This window comes from Aphelocoma coerulescens, chromosome 2 (assembly GCF_041296385.1).
Source record: "Aphelocoma coerulescens isolate FSJ_1873_10779 chromosome 2, UR_Acoe_1.0, whole genome shotgun sequence".
NCBI classification, from domain to species: Eukaryota; Metazoa; Chordata; class Aves; order Passeriformes; family Corvidae; genus Aphelocoma; species Aphelocoma coerulescens.
In genome coordinates, this window is record NC_091015.1 from 104,645,626 (window position 1) to 104,669,668 (window position 24,043).

General features: G+C 37.8%; 1 protein-coding gene across 1 annotated transcript in view; it reads right to left on the reverse strand.

Moving 5' to 3' along the window:
* The window catches only part of LOC138104909 (dynein axonemal heavy chain 5-like), a 149,567-nt gene that overhangs the window by 41,322 nt on the left and 84,202 nt on the right, over window positions 1–24,043 (reverse strand). The window contains exons 57-65 of the mRNA XM_069004235.1: window positions 21,725–22,389; window positions 20,247–20,527; window positions 19,673–19,888; window positions 16,902–17,069; window positions 9,754–9,972; window positions 7,032–7,208; window positions 3,449–3,643; window positions 2,034–2,189; window positions 1,572–1,754 (exon numbers count right to left, since the gene is read on the reverse strand). Of these exons, the coding sequence (XP_068860336.1) occupies window positions 1,572–1,754; window positions 2,034–2,189; window positions 3,449–3,643; window positions 7,032–7,208; window positions 9,754–9,972; window positions 16,902–17,069; window positions 19,673–19,888; window positions 20,247–20,527; window positions 21,725–22,389 (2,260 nt within the window). The remainder of the gene's footprint in view (window positions 1–1,571; window positions 1,755–2,033; window positions 2,190–3,448; window positions 3,644–7,031; window positions 7,209–9,753; window positions 9,973–16,901; window positions 17,070–19,672; window positions 19,889–20,246; window positions 20,528–21,724; window positions 22,390–24,043) is intronic.

Below are 24,043 nucleotides of genomic sequence, written 5' to 3' on the forward strand. Positions count from 1 at the left end.
ATCATATTTCATCGATCACTAGAGCAAGGTTGAAGAATGTCTTGGTTCCTTTAATCTATTACTTTAGCTCAGTGATCATAAAGTTGTCTCTTTATAATAGAAAACCTGTTCTTCAGAATCTCTGCTCATGTTGTGTCTTTTCTTTGAACTAAATTTTTCAGAATCCCATTGGCTCTGATTATCTACACCACAACATTCATCTCTTACTGAGACAGAAGAGACAGAACAACCATGATGTCTTCATATCTGCCAAAAGAAGTTTAATAAATGTTGATCAGCTGCAACCATGTCTCTGTGCAGCAAGTAGTGCTGATATTAACCAGGTTCCTTTGCAACTCTCTTCAGCTGATGTACAGCACTGGAGGAATACTTTTCAGTGACTATATTTTGGACCCAAAAGGCAGTCTAGGTGCTGCTACACACATTCAATATGAACTCTCTAACAGTTCTGTCCAGGAAAAAAAAAAAAATCCACAGAGCAAGGGTATCTTGTGGGAAGAGGAGTTTTATATGTAGGTCATGAGGAACCTATTTCACTTCTATCTTGATTTAGACCTATCCCTCCCTTCAGAGGTCAGTCATGATACTCCCATTCACTCCTGCTGATGCTGTTCAATTTTGCTTACAGAAACCTACATCTACTGGAGTAAAGATTAAAAGTTTTGCATCCATAGCATTTTTCCCACCCCGTTTTTTCCCCAGTACCTGGTGTTACAGTTTTTCTGTTTTTCATGGAACAATTCACAGGAAATTTGTGTATTGCCATGACTTTTCAGCCTCTGTTTCTGGCTGTCAGACTGAAGGAAGGGCACTTAAATACCAGTCCTTACTTCAGTAAAGGCTCATTTTGAGCAAAGTGGAAGGGTGGTGGCTGGAGAAATTGACAGCACCACTAAAGAACACTAGAACGTGCTTTGGGGAATTCAGAGGAGGAGTGAATTCCCATGGGTAGGGAATTCTTCTCTCATGAGCAAGTCTACCTGTGCTACTTACTGCAAGCAGCAGCTCTGCTAATCCAAACCTTAATTTTTTTCTCTCACCTGAGAGAGGATTTTCTTCCTTATATTAACTTCCACATAATCAATGCAAATTTTAGTAAGAGCAGAGTCAAGTCAGTGTTCAGGGCTCTTTAAGAATCTTTTATCTCCTTGCACACTAGAGCCTGGCTGGCAAAAGTAGCTCAAGTTCATAAGCATTTTTTCATGTAATTCAAATTAAGTTTAAAAAGGAATTCAGAAATAAAAGAGATTTCTGACTGAACAAGAAGCCCTTGCTGTATATGAAGGAATAAAGTTGTTTTATGTATGTCATGTATATGCCTATGATGTATTTTTAATGAATAATTTTCTTTCTTCTCTTTCCAAGGCCAGATCTTAAAATAAATGTTTAGGTTCCCCCATTCAATTAAAAAACAGCTCCACATTGTCTTTCAGCAAATGAACAACCTTTAAACTTTCATCCACATTTCTGTTCTTGCATTTGATTTCAAGCAAGGCATTGAATATGTATGCACTCCTGGTGCAGACACTGAACAGGACTTCCCTCTATACAAATACTGCAAGACTCGATACCTGTTTTTCTGTGAGGATGACACGGCCAAGGAGCTGATCTTCCAGCCCTTTCATAGTAACAGTAAAGTCAATCACAGCTGTTCTTGCACTAATTTCTGGAGTATAAACAGGATTAGCCACTTTTGTTGTCATATAGAGGGTAAACCCCTTCGCCAGATCTACCTCCTTGTCACCTACTTTCACCTGAAAATAAAACACATTTCTCAATTTTCAAAAGCCTAATTCAGAAAAACTGTTATTTTATCTAATGAAAAATTTATTGACTCCCTTTTGAACATTTTCATTTACACTTTTTAAACTTTCTGATTAAGAGTAAAAAAGGCCCTCAAACAATCCCAATGAGTTGACTACTCATTTTCTAACTCTTTTAAAGATATGAATCATGTCAGTATTCAGACTACCCGATACTCAACACCTGTCCTATTTTAGGGGTTTTAATTTCATGTCTACAATTCATCTTACCTTGTGTGCAGAACCAGATTTTATGAAATTTTTTTCCAAGATGTTATCTAGAGCAGGATCAAGTTCCTCTCCAATGTCTTCAATTAACAAAGGTCGGCCAAGGGACAAGCAGTCTTCTATATGACTTCTGAAGAACTTGTGGTTCATAGCTGTAACCTGGGAAGATTGAGTCACCATACAGCATGCATTTGAAAGCACATGGAAAACAGCATAAAATGTATTGCAGCTCTAAAAAATTATACTCATCCTGGGATATCTACACAAATTATTACATTTTAGGGACCAACACTTGCCTCTGCTGACATGAATGGAAGTTTTGCTTTAAACTTAGGAGGATAGGAGATCACATTTCTTTGTTGTTATCTATTTACTTATTTATCTTCATATCTAACTGATCATTGTAATATCTTAATATATCCTAAATATAAATAGCATTATGTTTAGAACACTAGTGTGAAGTAGGGATATATTTATGGAGTTCAGAAAGGGAACCAGTGTTACATAGGAAGCCTGATCTGACATCAGACGTCCAGTTTCCAATTCAGTTCCACCTGTCTTAAAATTGCTAAAAATCACACAGACTCCTTTTCATTTATTTAAATTTAATATATTTAACATAATCCTTTGAGATGATAATTGAATAGCCTTTCCAGACATCTCTTAAGTCATGGGTTTTGGGTGGTTTTTTTACCAGGAAAAAAAAATTAGGATAAACGTGTTTTTAAAATAAATCCTTGCAAAGGAGCAGGCAAAGCTCTTTGAAAAAGGTATAATTAAAATATCTAGAGACACATTACACAGTATTAAACCAGTATATTATTTAAAAATCAATACTCTGTTCCACCACTCTGCACTTTTTGTTTGTCATAATGTAGGCATATGTGTATCCACCAAAACAGCATGTTGCCTACATTTCTATTTCAAACTCAGCTGAGGGATGAAGCTCGTGTCTGGGTGACCAACAACAAAACATTAACAAGAACACAGCAAATTACAATATCCCAGGTGTGAGCCATAGTCTAAACACTTGTGTATTTAGATTCTTGACATAACTGTTCCTCCTGGATGTTACTGGGGAGAACTCAGATACAGAGGAGGAGATGCAAGTCTCCAGGAAGGTGGAGAATGAGACACAACGTTTTACTTCTCTCTTTGATTCTCTTTCACTATGACAAGCAATTAAAAGATTCATCATAAAGGTAGATATGCCATAACGTATCATTTCAAGCTATTTTGCCCTGATATTGATACCCTGATATAGATACCCTGATATAGGGTACAGGTTCTGTGCCAGTCTTGTTTTAGTTTCTGCACAACTGTATACCAATAAACATCAGATTTAAATTACACATGGCCAAAGTATGATGACACAAATGACACACACATAAAAAAACCCTTGTAAATTAACTATTTACCTGAAGTCTGTTATTCTTTTCCTTATTTTTAATCCAGTTTTTTCCTTGACCTTGTGGATCAATCAGCAAAGGATACCTAGATGCCTTTGTGACAATAATGCCATTTTGAATCGAAAGGTCATCATTTGGAAGACCCTGGAGGTTCCATTCACCCACTGTAGCATTGTCAACAAGCATACCAGTAAGGTTCAAGTTCTAATAGAAAATATACAATTACAAAATTAGTACCAGTAGAGAATATGTAAATACAAAATAAGTGCCAGTTAGAGGAGCTATACTAAAACATCTCATGAATGGTTTTTCTTCTTATTCTGATCAGAATGCATGATAGAGTGTATTTGGTAGTTATTGCTTACTCTTTCTTTTCTTTAAAGTTCAGTGGCTCGATCATTGCAGTTGAGCAGTAACGAAAGTGAATTCTGTTGAGATTGTGATGTCCATCAAAGAGTGTCAGAAAAACTCGGAAGCCAGTTCAATATCTAATGACAAACTGATTTTGGTATTGGCAAGCTCTTTTCCTGTCAGTTCAAGTGGATGTGTCATCTTGCTCACAAGAGCTTCCACCTGCCTTCCAAGTATGAATACAGGATGGCTGTGGGAGACTTAGAGAATAAAGAAGACGTGCTATAGATCATGAACATAACCATGTTCATAACCATGAACAATCTTGAAAGGCTATTGCTGCTAAGCCAAAACCCTTCACAGTTCACATATCCTCCTAAAGTCTGATTTGCACTTGTCAAATAACTTGCTTTATTATATTCACTATGAAAAGTGACTGGCCTCTCAAAATTGTGTATGTGAAGAAAACAGTGCTGAAAATAGCAAACCAAACTCTCCAGTTTAGAAAAGCACCTTAGCAAGGATTGAGAATTTTAAAAATAATAATATTGAAGGTGGTTTTTTTTATTTGCTCCTTAATTTTTCATTCAACAATTCCTATTTGTAGGCTTTTTCTAAAAATATGTTTGAAAGAAAGACATGAAAGAAAGAAAAAGCCTGAAAATCTTGCAAAAATCACACAATTCAGCATCTGAAGCCTAAAGAAAAACTTCAAATACTGTGAGAGTTGTGATACAATCCTGAGATCTAATGACACCAGGGGTTGCAAGACTCCAAAACTTTTTTACCCCTTTGATTTTTTTACTGCTATATTGTTGAAGACTCACAATGAAGAAACACAAACCATTCTTAGAAGACAGAAAAATTTTAAGAATCAAATTTCCATTTGTGTAAAGGACAGAAAAGCATTTAATAGCCAAATTTTTCAGCAATTGGAACCTAAAACCATATTTAGCTCCTTAAGCAGATGAGTAGGATCTAAACAGCTTTGAACTTTTTCTGACCTACAGCTAGAAGTATCAGTCACCCTGCAACTCTGAAACTCAGTTAATTTAAGTGCCTAACTAAACAGATAGGTGGCTAATTTTAAACAGTTCTTTTTAAATTGTTAAGCCTAAATGACTCATACACCCCCAATCAGTTAGTCTGTGACAAAGTAAGGCAGATGTCAAGCCTTTTCCTTGAACTGCAAAGCTGCTTTCTTTCTTGTGGTGTGAAGTATCAAGAAAGGCCCATATGCTGCCTTTTGTAAGTACTTAATTCCCAGGGAAAAATCAAAACCCTCTTCCATACACTATGATTGAAATCATAATTCTGTCTTTAATGGGAACTATCTAAACAGAATGGTAAATATGTTTTGAAACTCATTAATTATGGCATTCTCCATCTAACTGAGACATACTGGGGGGAGGGGAAGCAAAATAGAAACAATAAGAGAGAATTCCTCAAATTTTCAAGGATGCAGCCAAATAGTAATATGGTCAGAACACCTTCATGGAAGCAGAATTTAGGTCTTTATGTATTGCTTTCTAAGGACATTACACCTCCAATTTCTTATCCTTAAATGGTAATACTCTTGACAGATATTCCCCAAGGTTAGTTGCTTTTAAGAACATTTTGTACACTGAATTTGAGAAAAAGTCTCCCTGGGATGAGTGTATGTAGGATAACTCCCATGCCACACTGGTAAAGAATCTTGCCTGAAACTGCTCTGCTGCTGGTACTTTATTAGTAAACCCATCTTGGCCTTACATATTTTTTATCATCAGGAGCTTTCAAAGAGCTTTACTGGGCAAATCAGAATCATTCATCTTTTAAGTCATGGCATAAACTGGGGTGGATTGCAAGTTTGACTCTGTCAGGTCAAGGTTAATCAGCATTACAAGAAGCAATATGCTAACCTAACATAAAAAATAATAAAAAAGATATTTACAAGTAACTTCTGTGAGGTGAACAAACACCTCATGGAAAAGAGGTCTCCTTAACAGAGGATTTAAGTGCCAAATCCCAAAAAAACTGAAAAGAAGATGCAGATCTACCTTTAGCTGTTTCACAATGATACAGCTGTACACAGGCTGCTCAATAATTCACAGCACTATTCAGCAGCAACTGCTCTGTCACAATCTTTGACAGCTGAGAACAGGAGCTATTTGAGCTTAATGCCTCAACTCCTGTGCTAAGAGGAAGAGAGAGTTCCTCAGCTATTTGTCCAGCCTTTACTGCTGAAGAAAATGTACACAGGTACTCACAAAACCAAGTGGAAGGCAACATAGATTACTCAGAAAAACAGTTTTGATTGTTATGGCCTAAATTCTGCCTTCAGCATGAATGCGTCTTCCAGGTACAGGGAAGGATTTTAGACAGACCTCCTAAAAGGAGGAGTAGGAATAGGAGCAAGGCTGCTGCTGGCCATGAGCAAATCCTCTGCACCAGAACATCTGCCAGGTCTGGCACTCCTGAGGCAGATAGTGATAAAAGGAAAGGACAAGATTCATGCAAGGCATCCTGCCCTGTGTCATAGCTGAGCATGCAGGTTGCTCACTTTAATAAAGATAAAATATAAAGTGGCAGGAAACAGAAACTGAATGATGGGACCGTAGCCCCACTGCATTTTAGGCCACCTGTGTCCACACAGACACAGGCCAGTGAAGGAGATGCTGCAATGTCAGCCTCACTGGGACAGCCTCACTGGTGACAAAGGTGCACAGATTTAAAAGCTAGCACTGGAGCAAGCCAAAGTGCTGAAGTGCTGCAAACCAAGCCTTGCAAAATCCAGGGTTTGTTTAAATCAATAATTTCTACAAGATACTTCAAATTAAACTAATTAAATGTTGTGGGTACACAGCAGAGGGTATGACAGGAGGGTATTTACTGATAATACACAGGGGTTAAAGGTGATGTTACCTCTTATGAAAAAGTAAATGTATTCTAAGCTGATAAATTTTACTTTGTTTCCAGTATTATGCTATTTCTCCCCAGACAGCATTTCTCTCTCAGATTTGCCAGAGCAGTGTCCTACATACCAATCTTGAAATGCCTGACAGTATAAAGAGGAACTTAAAACATATTGGTTTAGAAGCTCAGTTGTCAACTGCTCAGATTTTTTATTTATTAAAAATTGGATGGAATATGACAGCCTGTATATAATCTTCCAATTATGTACTTATCTGGAATGAAATGCTCTGCATATAATTCCTCAGCAAGGCAAAGAATAAGGTCAGATCAGAACATGAACACTTACTTTACTGTATGGAATCTTGCTATTGTCCATCTCTTTCTTCCACAATTGAAGCAGCAAATTCCTGTACTCCTGATTGAAAGGTCCAGAGTAAGAGAGAAATCCAGTGGCCAGAAGAACATTCCCCACCAAATTAATAATTTGATTTTGAAAGTTTTTGCTGCTTGCTGTCCAGCGAAGCTGTATGTAAAATATCGAAAAGAAGTTAGCTTAAGCAGACACAAAACTAACAGGAAGATCTAACTTAAGAATTCATCTCCTTCTGGTAAATATTTTTTCTTGAGAACAGTAGTATTTTTTGCTTTAAATAATTCTTTCCAGAAGTAGAAGTTTGCTTAGAAGTGATGGCAACCACCTGACCAAGTGGAGAAAAAACATCTTTGCAAACAAGCTGGTCAAACTGCTAAGAAGGGCTTTAAAGGAGGAATGAAGTGGCAGTCAGAGGAGAACCAATAGTAGTGTGAGGCAGTGGAGAATCGGGCCAGCAAACAAAATGTTTGGGGTGAGATAAACAGTAGGGACCTCATAATTAACAAAACAGGGCTAATGGAGGACCACCCTAAGGACACCCACATAAACAAAGAAGTGTCCACCAGACAGAACGGTGGGGATAGCTTTCATACTGCTTATAGGACATTAATTATCACAGCTGGGCACCTGTCTGACATGCTTCTACATGAATGTGCACAGCATGGAGAACAAACGAGGGCTCTGCAAGTGGTTGCAGTGTTGTGCTATCATGGGGGTCACAGAAACATCATGGAAAGACTTCCCTTACTGGAGAGCAGCATCAGCTGTCTATGGGCTTGTTAGGAAGGACAGGGTGGGGAGGTGAGAAGAGGGGTTTTCCTTCATGTGAGAGAGCAGAGGAATGCATGTAGTTCTGCATGGGAGACACAAGGATGGACAAGATGCCAGTTGGGAGCTTATGGGCTAGCATCAGAGGGAAGTTCCACGTGGGAGATGTGTGTGTCTGTCACAGACAACGTGATTAACAAGCAGTAGATGAGGGCTTTTTCAGACAGTGGGCAGAAACCTCACATCCACAGGCCCTGGTCTACACAGGCACCTTCAACCACCCAATATCTGAAGGGACAACACAGAAAGACACAAGCAATCCTTGAGGTTTTAAGGAGGGTATTGACAAATGTTCTGAACACAGTCAAGTGAGGATCTAATGAGGGAAAGGCAGTTTGCTTAACCTCAGACTTGCAGATAAAGAACTGATCAGGGATCTAAAATTCTGTGGCAGCCTTCGCTGAGATTGTTTATCCTTGAACACCGAGAGTGCAGGGGAAATTTGTACACAGGTATCTTTGCACACGAATACCTGATGGGAAGGTGTAAAGAGGAAGATGCCAGACTCTTTTCACTGGTACTCTATGAAATGACAAGGGGCAGTGGACACAAATTGGAATATAAGAAATTCAAATTCAACACACAAAAAATCCCTTATTTCAGTGAGAGTGGTCAAAAACTGATATAGGTTGCCAAGGGAAGTTGGGGAATCCTTGAAGATATTCAAAACCCAACCAAACAATGGCCTGAGCCTTGAGTAGCGGGGAGGGGGAGGCTGTGTTTTGGGTTAGATATCTCCAGTGGTTCCTTCCAATCTCAATTTTTCCATGATTCTGCAATTTTATAAAACTTATTTTTTAATGTATTAAAAAAAATAAAAATACTTAACTAATATTTTTGCTTATTCCTTTCTTTCCAGATTGCTGTTCCTTTACAATCACTCTGCATGCAATCTTGGTATGGACATACACATTTCAAGTTTAGAAAACACACATTTAACCCAGTGTCAGTTTTGCCCAATGGTCCAAGTGCCATAGAGAGTCTTTATTTTTTTTTGGCTGAATTTTCAAAAGTAGAGTGGAATAACAGGTCTTACAAGACCTCATAGCACAAGGCTCCAGAAAACCCACAAAAAGACACTGTAATTTCCTATTTTTGTATTGCTCTTAAATTTAGAAATTCATTGAAAAAGTATGAGAAAGCATCTAAGATTTTTGACTGATGTAATTTGAAAGGCAGCTATGCAAAGAAATGCTGAGGTCCTGACCTCACAGGACACAATGGCTGAAGTCAAAACTCTAATCAATTTTGGCTTTGTGTGAAATGAATGAAGGAATTAACAAAGCAAATAATAAGAGAGGAAAAAAGAGTATCCTGCTTCCTCTGAAAACCTTCAGGCTGAAGCCAGAAAGATCTGCATAGGAAAGGTAAATTTCAAGCTCACTGCAGAGGATAACAATTAGCCCATAATTCTGCAAAAGGCTCCAGTAGAAATCTAAGCTTCAATTATAATTCAGGAAATTAGTCAAGCTTCAAATTTGTATTCTTGTATACTTGGTGAGAAAAAGAGAGTAATCCTTCTTATAAATATTTTAGGGCAATTATTTAGGTTAAGCCTAATTCTTCTTCTTACTAAAGCTAAAAGGAATTTGACTCCTTGGCTTTAAATCTGAACTTTATCCTAATACGAGTCATATGATATAACACAAATCTTCATACAGAAGACTTAACACAAGAAATTGCTTTACTTTGTTAGATACATTAACTGCAAGGAAAAAACCCCATACCTATAACTAAAAAAAAGGGTCATATGATATCAAGATGTCACCACACCTTGAGTTTCTCAAGCACAGTTATGATCATCATGGAGCATTCTCAAAGCCGCGCACCTGCTTTGTGCTGGAAACCTACGCACGTGTGCTAATACCTTTTCTCCACCCAATCCTTCAATCAGAGCTGTGGCATTGCTCATCTTCCTTCTGCATGCCTCAGCATCATCAAGCAAGGCCTGCTTCTCTTTCACAGCAGCATCATACATGGCTTGTACTTCATCCAGTTCCATTTGCTTCTTGTCCAGCTGATTTTGTGCACTATCCAGTTCCATTTGGGCAGCTGCAAGTCTCCCTTCTTGCAAAGCTAAATTTGCCTACAGATATTTAAGAGCAAAAAGTAGTTAAAACCTATTATTTGTCAGAAGAAAATGAGATTCATTTAATGGCACATACTGTACTGTATTGGGTACTTTTAAAAATAATACATGTTTAAGATGACAGAAGGCTTTTTTCTTTTTATTTCTGGAACAGAAGCATAGCATTAAAGTTATTCAAGGCAAACTTAAGATGTTTTAGTAATATTTTCAGAATGGTCTATTGATCACACAATGACCAATTACTTAAAATTCACTTGAAAATAGCTGTAAACTAGACATATGAAGCAACCTATACAATTGGTGGCCTTATATATATGCCTCCTGTGCAAAAGAAAATTAATATTTTCTTCATTAGTTATAAAATAATGCAGATTATAACAGAAACTAGTCTTCTGCTCTCTTTTTCCATCAATTACTTCTACAACAAAAATATAACAAATATATTTTTTGCTCCTCTGGAAAGTAAAACTCTAGAGACTTTTTTTACATCTCTCTATAAATTTGCATGATGAGTTACCAGTCATTTAAATGTGGCCTCTTAACTTTTATATTCCTAACAGGGTTGAAAAAAATATTCTGTGAATTCAGAATGTATTTCCATATACATTTGCAGAGGATTAGAGCCTGACAAAGCTCTTATGAAATTCACACTTACAGATAAAGGTTGATTCCATTTACTCTGAATATTTAAAAAAGCTTGTTTAAATATGTGACAAAATATCATGTATCTTATTTCTGGTTTTTTCTCCTATAAGAGTTATGAAGATGGAAACCAAGAATCTGTAAAACCTGTTTTATTATGAATATGAAACTTGACACTCGCATTATATCACACCAGAAGTGTAGCAATAGAAGGTATCTCTTTTAAGGGATAGTTAACAGTATAACCACGGGTTGGGGTCTGGTGTATTTCAAAAGAGAGGTTTGTGAGCTGAGAATTAGAGAAGCATATATGTACTAACCAGTGAAGTAGGTTACTAATATCTATATACATGTATGTTGTATACATGTGTATTGGATACAGGTGAATCACATGTTCTGTGTCCATGTATATTAGCAAGCTAGGTATATGCAGACAGTATATGCTAGAGAAAAGCACTGTCAGTAAAATTTCATTACCTGGTCTGTTGACAGATCCTAGAGATAAAAAAATATTTTAGAATCCAGATGAACCAGTAAAATGGTTGCTCATAAAATCTCCATCATGTAAGGATGCTGAAATATTTTTACCTCACTGTTTATCAAAAAACACATTAAAAAGCATCACCTGGAAATAAACATTGCTCAATCAATGAGTCTTGATTAAACCCAGATAAGCAGATTTCAGAACAACTGCTGTTATGTTTTAGTGAATCTTGGACCATTGGGTTCCAACAGCAAAGGAGTTTTGAGGAGGTGATGTAGTGTTACTGTGTCCTGCACCAGGGGAAAGGTGGGGAGGGTGAGATATAAGAGAAAGAGAGGGAGAGAAAGTGTGTGCAGGGTTCCTTCTGCATCTGGATAAGAAAGGTCTGACAACAAATGGTTTAATAAGAAAACTGCCTTAAAAGATTCATAAGAAGACAAACAGTGAGTGAACTTCACATCCCTTCAAATATTGGACACTCCATATTCATGCAGCATCAGACAGAGCCTGGATAGTTTTTCCCAGGGTATCCTGTGCAGAGCAGATCCTGTCCATGAAGAGAAAGCTTTCTCTTTTGGTCATTCAAACTATTTTAAACTCCTCTTACTATTCCGTCTTATTAAAGCAGTCGCTTCATTTAGCCATCTCTTGTCAGGCCTTTCTGACTGAGATCCAAAAAGAGCCTGGCACCAGCCCTCCTCTACCTCCCCCAGCCACCTTCTCCACTGCAGAGCATCCTTGTATCCTTAAATTCTCTGAGTGCTAAAAATGGGAGTCAGAAAATATTATGACATATTGTTTCGGCCCCAGCTGACAAATACTGAGGTTACACAGGAAACAAGATCCTTGGAACAGCTGGAACAATGGAGAACTTACAGCTGGCTGTGTGGATTCATATAACAGCTTGACATTCATCACAGCAGGATATGAACTTCCATGGAAGAGGATGGGCATGTGAATTCCCAATACATATGAGCAATGATGCCTTGTAACTATGAAAAGCAGGTCTTTGTGCAGCAATAAACTACTCAGAAAAGTGCCAAAGATTGATAAAACAGACTTCCCCATTCTTAAAAACTCTTAAAAGGCTATCAGCTTTGAAGGTGTAGGCACAACAAAAAAATTGTTCAGATGAGTAAAAAAAAAAAAATATTGTATTCTAACATGAAAAAATCCCTAAAATTATTTACACAAGATTTCACAGATTTTTCTGGAAGAGGACCCATAATGAGAAATTATTTTATGGGCAATTTAACCAAAGTTCTCAGCCAATTTTAGAGTAACCATAACAAAGTATAAGACATTATAATATTAGTTTGATTTATAGTCTACTTGATCATATGTGATGAACAATGGTTGGTTGCATGAGAATGACAGCCAACATGCCAGGATGACCAACCTATGTGATTCCCAAAGGCAAAAAAAGACTACTTGTTCCAGATTACCCTTAGAAATCATCACTATTTGCTGTCTCCCTGGTTGGTTTTTTTTTTCAAACTTGACTTTTCAAAATTACATGGGTACAAACACAGCTTTTGTATTGACATCACTGGCTGGTTGGCTGGCAGCCTCCTGTATAGAGCTCTGCCATGAGAGCAGGAGGCAAGCTCTGCTGCCAAAGAGAATCTTCTGCACAAGAAAGACTATTACAGCTGCAATCAGCTCCATACAAACACTTCCAGCCAATAATAGGCAGGAAGGAAACATGTTTTCCAACCACTAAGAACCACTGCGGCCTTCCTAATTTTAGTGGCATTGCTCTGTGAACAAGCTTCACACCCTTAATTTCATCCCTCTGAATCACGCAGCAAAGCAAGGATACACAACTTGTTCCAGTTGGATGCAGTGTGAAAGCCTGAATAAATGGATTTTATGCAGATGAATCACAAGGATTTAAGATATGAGGTCCACACTCTGATCTGTGCTCCTGGAGAAGTGGTGCTATGCAGGAACATGCCTGGACTCGTGTGAGAACAGCAGCTTCAGCCTTTCCTTGCCTTTGGCATTGTGGGGAACCAGACAGACAATCCTCTCAACACCTGCTCCAGCCAGTGCTGCTACCTGCTCTCTGCATCCATCTGCATGGGGCAGGTCCCGAGACAGCACCCGTGCCAACAAGGGCTATATCCTAAAGAGTTAAGCAGCTGTTTTACCTTTTTCCAAGCTGCCCTCACAGAGGACTTCACAGCAGGTGGTGAAATGATCCTGCCCCTTTTAAGATTTTTTCATTCCACACAAAACCAGAACAAATAAACACATAATTACAGTCACAGCTAGACTCTTAAATGAAACACGCCCAGGACCTTTCTCTGGCACTGAAGTTAACCAGCATAAAACAGCTCACATTAAGCTCTCCCAGCCTCTAAAACATAATGACTACATACTGACAGCCTTGTGGGAATGGCTCTTGAACCAGGCTAACTCCTGAAATGTGCCCAGAGACTACTGAGGAATGCCGCTCAGCCAAGACAAAATCTACACTAGGGATCATTCTAACAATTTAACAGTGCAAATGATGACTTTCCAGTGCCCAGAAAAATTCACTAGTACTATTTAATTTATTAGTATTCACATAGACATTAAGTTTCTCGCTGCTTCATTGCAAACTCAATTTTGCAAAGTACCAAGTGTATCTGACCCTGATCCAAGGAAGCTGTTCAATAAAAATGACTTCTCCAACAAAAAGAAGCCTCACACCACTTAATTCTATGCCTGCTCTTGAATGGAATGCCCAGATCAACCCCAAATCACTCTGAAGAGCGACTGCTGCTCAGTACATTCAGGAAATGTTACTAGGAGAATTCCATTAAAAAAAAAAAAAGTGTCCAAAACTTCAGAAAAGGTAAGAATGATTTGGAGCTTTCCTAGCACTTCTCTTGTTAAAGAATTTCAGCTTTCAAAGTCCACTGTTCTTACAGCCCATTAAGCACTCACTGCTGCTGGACTAGGCCAGAAGGTCTCTTGCACTTGGACTCTGTCACTCTGCTCCTGACCTTCTGGGGATGTCCTGAGTGCTCATCTTTGCCTTTGCTTCAGGACTGTTCTAGGCACATGGCATCTGACTGAAAACTCTTCATGGAAATGCAATTTCTAAACTGCCCCTGTCCCAGATTACTGCAGATTTTTCCTCTAGACACTCCACTGGTTTTGGATCAGCTTTCTCAGAGACTCAATATCATGATATGCTTGTATCCACCATTATTTAGGGAAAGATTGTAAAAAAGGCAAAGACATACACAGGTTTTGCAGACATTCCAAAAACAATGTTTTTACCACAACAACACAAAATTTAAAAAGATATATATATATATATATATATACACACATGCACATATGCATACAAATATACATACATACACATGCAAACACACGCAGAGTGACACTAATAAAATCTTGGCCTCACTTTCTTTGCTATCAGTGACCATTCTTTGGGATTAAAATAACCTTTGAAAAGCACAGAAACCTCTTATCTGCTGTTCACAGTCTGTACTAGCTAGTGAAAGACACTCCATATTCTCTGTTCAGTTACATGTCCTGACCTCACTCTGTTTTGTTAGGCGACCTAATCCTCCCCCTCACCCCCCAGAGTACATGCTTTCCTTCCACAGATATTGTGGGCCTTGAATTCAGATTTGCATGCTTGTTTTCCTGCCCAGTAGGCATCACCTTTACAAGGACACACTTATTTAAATGGACAACTATCAAATTTCAACACTTCTTGACTATTACCTCTTCTTCAGGTGCAAGATTTCCTTTCATTGCCTGCTGCAGTTTTTAGTTCAGTATGGAGATGAAAGGAGAAAAGGCAATAAAGTCTCATACTTAAAACTGAGTTTGACAGGGAGAATCCTCAATATCAAACAGAATTTATAAACTGTAGACAAACTTCCCTTGACCACCATAACAGCCTAAGGAGAACTTAATTAAAGTCACTGGAGACATCCCTAAGGGAAATTATACTCCTATACATAGTATTTTAATTAGAGGCTAACAGCATCACAGCAAAAGTCAGGGCTTCTCCATTCTGCTCTTATATTCTTCAACTAATGGATAAGGAGCAGATGGTGTTTCTAAATTCTCAGGTTAATGCAGCAGGATGGTTTACTAGGTAGCAATGTGGGGAGAAACAGGTCATCCTCACACTGAAGGTCTACAGGAAAGTCTAACTAATGACCCGTGGGCTGCAGGCCACCTATATAAAGAATGTCAGTATCCATTGCTAGGAATAAGGTAACTTTTGCACACTATATTTAATATAATATAAGTCACTATTAATTAGTTTTCACAGGTTGTCATATTTAAGATAAATGAGGCAATGAGTCTCACTTAAGATGCAATTTTAAAATATATTGAATCCATTTTGCAGGTGCTGAAGGGGATTTATATCCTAGAACAGCAGTTAGGATAAAGCAGCTTGATTAATTCATTCAGTAAACCTGGTTTTAGCACTGGATGAATTAGCCTGGGCTAGTACTTTATGCAGTCTAATTGTATATTTATTTTCAATTATTTTCTTAGCATCACTCCACTGCTTCCTGCAATATCTCTTGCATACTTTAAACACTTCCTCCTTCCCTCTGTCATCTTCTGTTTCTAAAATATTTGTAACTGTTGCTATGCCTGACAATAGGCACCACTTTGCCAAGAAATGTATGTTTCATTTTTTAACAGCTACAGTGTGACAAGAATGCAAGTACTTGAACACAGAGCTAAATTTATATGTAATCCTAAATCATATATATTCAAATAAAAACTACAAGAGCACGTTTTCAACTTTCAGGGTTACATTTGCATATAAAGCCACTATTTCCCCCAGGTCTTGCTCCCTTTTGTAGCTCTCAATAGCAACATTTCAAATTCTGTTTTCATTAGTGAACATCCCATTATTTGAAAAGGGAATAGCTACTTATATATCACAAAAATATAGCATTCTCTTGAGTTACTTGAATAAAAAATTATGCTTTTAACATATTTGAATCAGATCTGTCTAGGTATACTAAAAGATTATGCCAAGAGTTTTGACTATACCGTTGATACAGTGGCTTATTCAATAAGAAACCAAACATCAGTGCAGTGGAAGCATAATGGATTGGATGTATTTCCTCAGAAAAGAGCCATAAAACTCACTGTAGGAGCAATGACTATAAATCATTATATAAATATGTAAAGTCCCTTTTTTTCAATATGCTCATAAATGAAATGTTTCCAAGACAACAAAGCTATCTGTAGGAATGCACATAACAGTGGCTGATCCCTTTCTACTTCAGTTCAATGTTACAACAGAATTCTATACCTGGCAACTACTCTCTTTGTTATATATGTACACTTGCATTTAGCAAGTTGAAACTCCAAAATTTTATTTAGGGTCATGAATTCCAGCTAAATTCCTTGAAGAATATTTCTGTGCCAAGAATGGTCTCTCCTCTTCTTTCCCATATTCTATCATAACCCCAATGAGTAGGTTCCTTCCCAGGCCAGTAGGACTGAGGAGTTTTCTTGAGGCCATAGTGCCTGGCACCGACTCTGAGGGCAGAGAAGGTACCATTATCTCCCACGTACTGCTAGACAGGCTCTATAAAGAACCCACTGAACACTTACTGTGTTCACACAAGTAACAACTGAACCACAGGGTAGCTGTGTGTAAGGGGAAAAAAATTGCCAGGACATATTTAACCTTTGTGTGCTTGGCTCCACCACACGGCGTGAAGAAACAAGAGTCTCTTTTTTAGCCAAAACAACTCGACATTTTTTCCACTTGACTAGATTCATCCCTCAAAAGAAAATGATCAATAAAAAATACCTTAAGAGGAAGAACTTCTTTATTAATACCATAGAAGTAAGCCATTGCTTGTGTCCATGAGCAAAGACCTGCTACATTTCCACACACTTTTTTAGCAGTCTCAAGATTATAGTCCTCCATATCCAAATAAGGCTCTAAAAGCTCCACAGTTTCTTCTGTAATGGAGTCCTAGTCAATGGAAAGGAAATATTATTTTTTAAAATGGATTTTAGAATAAGGTCTGCTTCACAGAAACACTTTTATTTTTAAAATCATGGGGCTATCACTTTTTACAGAATAAATTAACAAAGCAACACTGTTGCCTTTCACTCTTATAAAGGACAGATTAGTAGTTTTTGTGAACTCGTGAAAATAACTCCTACTTCCATTGCAACAGAGTGGCATTTAATATCCCTATTTGACGCATAAGATTTACAGTCATTACTAGTGCTTGTAGCTCCATGACAATTTAAGCTGTTCTAAGCTATTGCTGCTACAACAGTGCACCTTCTTCCCTTTCCCCCTCAACCAGATGTCCTCGCCCCATCTTTAATACCCTCACCAATGCTCAGTGAGCTAGTTTGGAAACTGTTACGACAGAAACATAAGTCAGCAAACTACTGATTAATTTTCTTCTAGTCTAGTCCCATAAACAAGCTCACCATGGCATCAGACAGGCACTGGTGTGAACACAGGTAAAGGAACCAAACAGGCAGCTTTAGGAAAGAAAAGGGTGAAACTGCAAGGCACTGTCTTCACTTCACTGAAGCTAACCCTTTTCCTTAACCGTAAAAGGGATTTCTTTCAGCTGTTATTCTAATCTCAGTTTTTTTCTCCCTTTCACAATCTGTTGAGAACATGAAAAGCCAGATCTTTGATGATGGTGGTTAATCTATAATTATGTAAGTGTCAGAAGAAAATGGAATTCATCTCCTTGAGCAATGTAGAGAGTAGAAGAGCTTAAACAGGCTAAAAATGACTGCTTAACAATAGACATGTAAAGAATCTTCCCTTTTTTTGGCAATGTATTAATGCCTTTCTTTTAATGCATCTAAAAATCATCCACCATTCATACTGTCAAGCAATTTACCCTTTTCTTGTTTTTCTGCATAGCAGAAAGGATTGCCTTGCACTTGTTCTGATCCCTAGCTACCCTAATAGAAAAGACATTCACTATATTATTCCCAAGATCAGCCATGGTGGTGTTTTCACTATGATCATTTGCTAAAATGTAAAATAGTGCTGGACAAACATTTTGACATTTTTGTTCTCCTACTCAAAATTACGAGCTAACAAGCTGGCAAAGGTGAAGCAAAGATCAATCAGCAGTGGCCTAAATCTCTGTTCAAAAGCTTGGGAAATGTCATGCTTTTCCTTTTAAGTAATTATTTTTGAATTGAATTAGCTACATCATCCACTAATTTTCATTGCCTAAAAAATACTAGGAAAGAACACAAAAAAAACCCAAATCTCAGAAACAAGTAAGCAGTGTAGTCTACTCAGAACTCCAGACACAATTAATTTTCTTGTCATATATACTCTGAAATGAGAAATGGGGCAGGAGGACAGCATCAGAAGTACCTCCTCAGGGATTGAAGTAGTCCAGTATCCTACCCCACATTTATTGGTATCACTTTCTGCAAGAACTCAGTCCCACAAAAGTTGTTCTGACTTCTCTGAGTTAAATGTGTTTCCAGCTACCAGCAGGAATATGTGCACTATTAATAAGTGCCAAAACTGGAAGCCTCGTTAGACAGAAGCTTGAGCAAGGAGTACATAATTAGTCCTTGCTATCTTAAAACTCATTTCCTCTTTTTGTTTAGTCAAGATAGCACTTGGAAAAGTGACCAGACTGACAGCCCCAGGAAGAAACTGTCTACAGAGGCAGTGCAAGTTTCCACAATATGGCTCTCTGGGAGAAATGGCTCCTGGGGATAGTGAGAATGATCTTCACAATAAAAACACTCCAGCAGCTTAGAAAAGGCATCAGCAAAATGCACAGATAAGTAGATTAAAACATCAGTGTACAAACGAGAAAGTATGTTCTGCAACATTGCAGAAAAGCCAGGTTTTGCTGAAATCTTCTTGGTCTCCTGGATTATGAAATTGGGCTATGATTCTGCCATTTCATATTCTAACCTAGGTATTTTTCTGGTCCAGCTACCTGTCACATCTTTCTTCTCTTCCCTATAGAGAATTTTCCTTTTTCTCACAGTTCAGTGAACCTTGCTGCAAAAGTTTCTGTCCTGACAGAAATAAAAACCTGCTTGCTCTTATTTTTCTTACAATTGATAATGAGATTATTCTTCACTTCACTACTTCTCTAGTGAAAGAACCTCAAAAGTTCCCAAATTATGTCATTTCTTTCCCTGTTCATTTTTTTTCTTATTTCCTGCTAGCTCCCTAGCAAATTGGAGACAGAATTGTCAAGTGCCTTACGGGCAAACAGGCCTGGTAGCACTGGAGAAGGTGAGCCATTTGAAAAACCAAGAGTGGGCCCTTCTAAGGCAAGTTCCTACTTAGAAGCAGGAACTGCCTGAATAAGATAACACTAAGCTTCTCAAGATTTGGTCTAGTGCACGGGATACTTCTGTCTGCTAGAAGCCACTGTGGGGCCCAGGAGAAAAATTGCTGAGATAATGAGCCATGAAAATGAAGAAGAATAAAGTCAGAAAGTATCTACAACTATAGATAGACAAAACTGTTTCAAACTGCCTTTGATGGTAGAAGACACTTTCATGTGAACTCTGAAGATGGTTATTGAAGCAGTAGCGCCCCTATTAATTACTTACCTTCTGGAAAGTAAGCAACATGCTAAGAAATCCTGAATTATTCATTAGCTTCTGAGCCTCAGTCCATGATGGCTTGACACCTGGGTGTTCCTGATCTAGTGTCACTGAGTCTATTTTCCTTTGGAATAAAAGTAGCACACAGTCCATGATCCGCATTATCAGGTGAGGAGGTTTACCCAGTTTGCGAACAGTTGCAATGTCAGAAGGTTTTATTGTCTGAAAAATTATAAAAGAAAATAATCCATTTATTTCGGCAGTCACCTGATGGCAAAGAATGATGGTCTTTTGGGAGGCCTGTGTATGGAATGCAATGGCTGCAGGTTTGCAGGTCGCTCAGAAGCACTACTGCAGAAAGTCCCTAAAGGTAGTACCACTCTGTGACTGCTTTACTACCTGACAGTAGAGTACTGCCCATCTTACCTCTTCCCCTCTTCAGTTTTCAGGGTTTTTTCTACAAGGATTTACAGGTCAGTTCCAGTTCCTCAATCTTTCCCCCAAGTTAGAAGCACAAGCCATATTATTGCACATAATGACCATTAACTACCTGCACGTTCAGAATATATTTGCTTCTGACCTGCAGGGCTGCCTTGGCTTCTTCCAGTGCAGGTCTTGCAGCTTCAAGCTTCTCCTCTGCTGCTGCTTTATCAATAGCAATGTCATCCACAATAGCCTGAGCCTTGTCTTTTACCTTTTGCACCTGCATTTTCACTTTTTCTGCAGCATGGGCTTTCATAGTTACGTCCAATAAAACTTCATCAGCTTTTTTTGAAGCTATAGCCAAATCTTTCTCCTTCATAACCAACTCTTTGGAGAGCTGGCTTACAGAAACCTCAGCTTCCATCAGTTTTGCAAGACCTGTGGTGGACAAATTCCATTTTAGCAACAGAAAGACCTATGGAGAGAGTAACCTCACTGAAGCAATATGGATATTTAAAATAAGTTGCTCAGATTCATGTTTAGGAATACCAGTGAGTGATCCCATTGGTTGAACACCAAAATTAACCAGGACAATTTTTATTTTTCATTGTATAAAAGCCTTCAGAATCTGTCACTTGATCACTTGTTTATATTCTTTTATATGAGAAGGAGACTAAATGTTAAACACACATGCTGAAAAACATTAGCATGGTGAATGACACTTAAGAAATGCGTGTGAAATTTCTGAAATCCATGAGAACATAAAAAGCACTAGGCTGTACTCTGTACAAAACAAAGAGGAGGAACCTGGCAATGAAAGTGAAGACACAAGGAGAGTAGGCTGAGCTTCTAAATTCAACATTACATGAAGGTCCAGATGAGATGGGGTAAAAAAACCTACAGATTCTTGAGCAATACAGTATTCCAACAGTTTGAACAAATTATGAGAAAAACTCTTAAGTATAAACATCCTCTTTATAAATCCATGCATCTAAATGTAAATGCATCATATATATCTTTCTAACTCAAAAAAACCTACGTTTGTTCTTCCAGACAGCCAGCCACCCTTTACCTTTGGACATATGTATACATATGTCAGGTCTACAATTGTCAATGGTGGGAGAAGAAACAGTTTAAGGTCACATTCACTTCCAAACAGCATTCAGTTTAGGAAACTGTTTAATTGTTTATCATGTCTGACCATGTGCACAGCTATATTTTTTAAATTTTACCTTTGGCATATACCTGTTCCTTTAAAAAATTCTTCAGAGGGACTGAATATGAACATTTACTTACCTTTCTCAGATTTACTCTTGGCATGCTTACATGTGAAAACAAGGATCTCAGTAGTTCCTTGGCATACATACATGTCAAAGCAGGAGTTTCAGGCATTTTAACTGCTAACTAATACTGTTTTCAAATCTCCTCTCTAATCTGCACATTCATAAAGTTCATTGAAACAAAACCTCTGCAGAGTTTGTAATCACAGACAATACAGCTGAAAATATATGAGTTGGCTTCCAAATGAAAGTGAGCTCACAATTTAAATCCATGCTTTTACATCCTTTTATTCAGATTCTTCTCACCTTTTTAAAAACAAAGAAAGAAACAAAAATCAAAAAGCTTTTACCTTACCTGTTCTCATGCGTTCAGACAAACTTCCAAGACTGGCAAACTTCTCTTTGTAAATAGCTTTGTAGCCTCTAATGAAGGACAGGTAAGATTTTGGTGTCACAAATGTTCGTCTCCTATATCGTTCAAAGTATTCAACACATTTTTCAGCTACAATATCTTGAATTGTTCCCATGGTGTTAACAACACTCTGTTTCACTTCATCTGTACACTCAATATGGTAGGAAGCTAAAAAATGCTGTGCAACTGCTACGAGAGCATCTTTAGGCCAACACTGAAACCAGTCCATGGTACAGCCTGAAATCAGACCTGGAAATTTGAGTGCACGAGTTCTGAATTTTTCCCCAACAGGAGAAAAACAAAGAACCACATGCAGGTTATTCCGAACTCGAGCAAGAAAGTAATTATAAAGATTTTCACTAGTGGGAGTAAGCCTTGGGTACTCCTTCTTCATTGCTGGAATCAGGTCTTGTGTGATTTCACCTACTTCATCTCGTGCAAAAAGATTTGAGACTTCACCTGAAGTCAAAACAGTGTTCATGTACTCAAGAAAAGATTCATCTCTGACTTCATTGTCTGTGAATATAAAGACAACACCCTTTCCTTTTTGCCCAGCAGTGCGGTACAATGTTTTCAGATCATCCAAAAGGTTGTTGCTGGCATATGTTCTGGAATAGAGAAGGGTTAAAGAAAGAGAGAACAAAAATTACAGACCATCTTAGGAGGTATGTATCATCTGGATCAGCTTCCTTAAGGCAAGAAAAAAAATCTAGATAAGAACTTAATACCATAACTCCTGGTTACATTTTTTAGAGTTTTTCCTTAAACATTTTCCCAAAGTGAATTATCAGTAACATAAATCATGTGAAATGAGGTGAAGTCAAAAAAAAATAATGTGCTGGAAAAAAGTATGGTGAGAGCAATACTATATCTAATTATGATACTGTTTTGTATCCCCATGGTTTGCAGACGTAAATTCTTTGTTAGATATGTAGGTTAATACAGCTGGATTAAGTTGTCAAGTAGGTTATGATACCTGTAACCATTACATAAATACAGCTGGATTATCTTCTGAAGATATTGAGAGCAGGTTAAAGGAAATCATTAAGAGACAAGAGAGATTGAAACTGAGGGGCTTATTGTGTTATATGGTTTAACTAAAATCAAGCCCCAGAAATTATGTTTGAACACTATCACTTGGGCTGATTCCGCAGCTCTTCTGCACATGGAGACTGTGACTGGTTCTGTTGTTATGTGTCTTGTGGCTGGTGCACACAAGTAAGATTCAGATGAAGTCCACACAAATTCAACTACAGATTTCAGATTGTGCAATATAAAATGATGTAAACTAGGGTTAATAAAATGGCAGATTTTGTCCTTAGCCAATTAAAGATGAAATTAGGAACCTCTTTTCTTTGTAACCAGTCTCTTATTTCCAATAATCTCTTCAAAGTCATAAGTGATTTGTGCAATACACACACAACCCATTCTACACATATTAAATATGCCACACAGGAAGTGTCACAGTTCTCTTCGCCCTCCATCTTATTTCTGCTCTATAAATACCCATAGAGCAAGCACTGCAGAGCTTGTAAAACAATCCAAATCTTCAGTTTGCATGTGTCAGCTACAGTTATTACAGTGGTTTGTGGTATTCTGATAGGAATATAAGAAATTCTCTACTGTCAGAATAGCAGTCTATCTAGTTCAATAACCTAACAACAGCAATGGGAAATGATACTTAGAGACAAAACATGAGCCAGCATCCACTCTTCACTGCTAATTTCATTTTTCCCCCCTCCATATTCATTGCCATTATTAATAGTTGCCTTAATAATCTTGGAAATCTAGGGATTCTGTTCTCTCACTTTGGTTTTTTCTTCCCCTCCTTTTTTTTTTTTTTTGTTCTCACTGTTCCTTCCTTCTGCTTCTGGGACAGAGGAAGAGATTGTGATATATCTTTCTTTATCTTTCCTTTCATCAGAAGCCTCATAACATTATTCATAGACCTGATATGTCTCTCTAAAGAATATTTCTCAGCATGTTAAACAGTTTGAAAAGGAGAATACACTCTGCCGGTCTTCATTGCTTACCCTTGTAAACTCTATGTAAAGAGAGAAACAGAAGGAAGGCAGTAGCTACTCCCTTTCTCTTCAAATTTCTATAAATTACAGAACTGCAGCACTACAAAATAGTAAGTCATTGACAAAAATTGTCATAATACAGTTTATCTACATAAGGATCTATAGAAAAAGTTACCATTTCCCCTGGCCATCAGCGTTTGCCTACTATGCAGCATGCACCAGCAGATTACTCCCTGTT